This window comes from Conger conger, chromosome 13 (genome assembly GCF_963514075.1).
Source record: "Conger conger chromosome 13, fConCon1.1, whole genome shotgun sequence".
Taxonomy (NCBI): domain Eukaryota; kingdom Metazoa; phylum Chordata; class Actinopteri; order Anguilliformes; family Congridae; genus Conger; species Conger conger.
In genome coordinates, this window is record NC_083772.1 from 326,921 (window position 1) to 329,426 (window position 2,506).

General features: G+C 42.1%; 1 protein-coding gene across 1 annotated transcript in view; it reads left to right on the forward strand.

Annotated features, from left to right (window-relative positions):
- Positions 1 to 1,008, forward strand: part of kcne4 (potassium voltage-gated channel, Isk-related family, member 4) — a 1,149-nt gene extending 141 nt beyond the window's left edge. The window contains exon 2 of the mRNA XM_061218481.1: positions 168 to 1,008. Within this exon, the coding sequence (XP_061074465.1) occupies positions 190 to 726 (537 nt within the window). The 5' untranslated portion in view covers positions 168 to 189 and the 3' untranslated portion in view covers positions 727 to 1,008. The remainder of the gene's footprint in view (positions 1 to 167) is intronic.
- Positions 1,009 to 2,506: the final 1,498 nt, after the last annotated feature.

The following is a 2,506-nucleotide window of genomic DNA, read 5'->3' on the forward strand; positions in this document are numbered from 1 at the left end:
TTTTCACTGAACGATGCAAATTTGATGTTACATTGCCATGGCGCTGTAGTAAACGTAGATAAACTAAACTTATTTGAGTTGACAATTTTAGGAGTATGCCTACATGCACATTTAGGAATAAATTACTTATGACATTAATTTGATTCCATTCATTTATTATTTTTAAGAAACCACCGAGACTTTCGTCAGATGGCAAATAACGACACTTCGCCAAACGCCCGTCTGCAGAGGGGGGAGGACTCTGGCGCACACGGGAACGCGTACCTGTACATTTTGATAGTCATGTCTTTTTACGGCGTGTTTCTGTGCGCGGTCATGCTGGGCTACGTGCGCTCCAAGAGGCGAGAGAAGAAGCCGAATTTGTTCACGCATTTGATCTATGAGGAGGAGAAACGCGAGTGGGGCGCGGTGACGAAGAAGCACAGCCTGACCTTCCCCTCCGCCGCGGGGCTCCGGTCCGTCCAGGTCGCGCTGCCTTTCGGCGGGACCCTGTACGACGGCAGGCTGCCGGCGCCGCTCTCCTGCGCTCTGTGCTCCGTGGAGCAGAGCAGCGTGAGCTCCCTCTGCTCCTCCGCCGACGTGCACTTCGCGATCGAGGAGGAGGCGGACAGCGGCACCGCGGAGGGGGGTGAGGAGGGGCTCCGAGGCGGCCAGGACGCCAGCGACGACTCGGCGGAGATTCCCAGAGAGCGCGCGCTCATGACGGCGGGAATCCAGAGAAACTGAGAGTGAGGGGGAGGAAGCATCAGTCAAACCGCGTCTCTCACGAAATTACGGTTTATTTTGGACGATTTGGACGTAAGACCTCCGGCCCGTATTATGAACTTCACCTGGGAACACTTGAAACCGAGATGCTTTTTCGAGATCAAAAAAATAAAATGTTTGAGTGATGCTGCGTCTGTTCATGTATATATTGCAAAATTATTTGTATATACTGTATTCTTCCTTGTTTCCTTTCAGTGATTTCATTTTTAAGTGTGCTATTTAAAATGTAACTTTAATGCATCACATCACAGGGTGAATAGAAATAAAGTTTTCTTTCTGTTACAAACACGTTTTACGTTTTTACTGAATGCAGAATAGTCCGTTGTTGTGCACCTTTCCCCCGGCAGAGGGCAACTTGGGGCCCGTTTCTCGCGTCACGTTGAGGCTCAGCAATGCATTTACTTAAAACATTATTTCAAATTACAGCATCTGAATACTGAACAATGATTATATCTTTTTTTCTATGATCAAGTGCCAATTCTGTCTCCGGATCCAAACATGTACGTCCATTAATATGTATTTATTTGTGCCTGAAAAGCGGAATACTTGTAGAAACTGAAATAAATGGCTAACTGCTCTGAGATAGCTACAGATATAAACAGGCTAGCTGTGCCTGGGTCGTGGGGCGGCGGAATCGGTTAATGCTCCAGGCTCCAGGCATTCTGTGTTCCGTTATACGTCTTGGTCTTACCAAACTGGACAGATTTTGACTTCACAGAAAACATCAGCGGTTATAACAAGACACGTCTGCCAGGACCAATATCATCTTATTTTATTGCTCGTTTCACATGAAATGGTGACCTTGTGCTGCTTCATTGTTTCCTTGTTTGGCTGTAAGCTCTGTGCAGTTTCATGCCTTTTTTTCCCTTTTGTGACGCAAGTTAACTGTTCCAATACTAATCTGTCCTGGGCTGGAGTTGGAGTTTCAGAGATAATGAGTCCCAGCAGCACTCCACATGCATTACATTACATTACACTACACTACAGCTAACAAGCTAACATTATTACATTACATTACAATACACTACACTACAGCTAACGAGCTAACATTATTACATTACATTACACTACACTACAGCTAGCAAGCTAACATTATTACATTACATTACAATACACTACACTACAGCTAACGAGCTAACATTATTACATTACATTACACTACACTACAGCTAGCAAGCTAACATTATTACATTACATTACAATACACTACACTACAGCTAACGAGCTAACATTATTACATTACATTACACTACACTACAGCTAGCAAGCTAACATTATTACATTACATTACAATACACTACACTACAGCTAACGAGCTAACATTATTACATTACACTACACTACAGCTAACGAGCTAACATTATTACATTACATTACATTACACTACAGCTAATGAGCTAACATTATTACATTACATTACATTACACTACAGCTAACATTATTACATTACACTACACTACAGCTAACGAGCTAACATTATTACATTACATTACACTACACTACAGCTAACGAGCTAACATTATTACATTACATTACATTACACTACAGCTAACGAGCTAACATTATTACATTACATTACATTACAGCTAACGAGCTAACATTATTACATTACATTACATTACACTACAGCTAACGAGCTAACATTATTACATTACATTACATTACACTACAGCTAACGAGCTAACATTATTACATTACATTACACTACACTACAGCTAATGAGCTAACATTATTACATTAC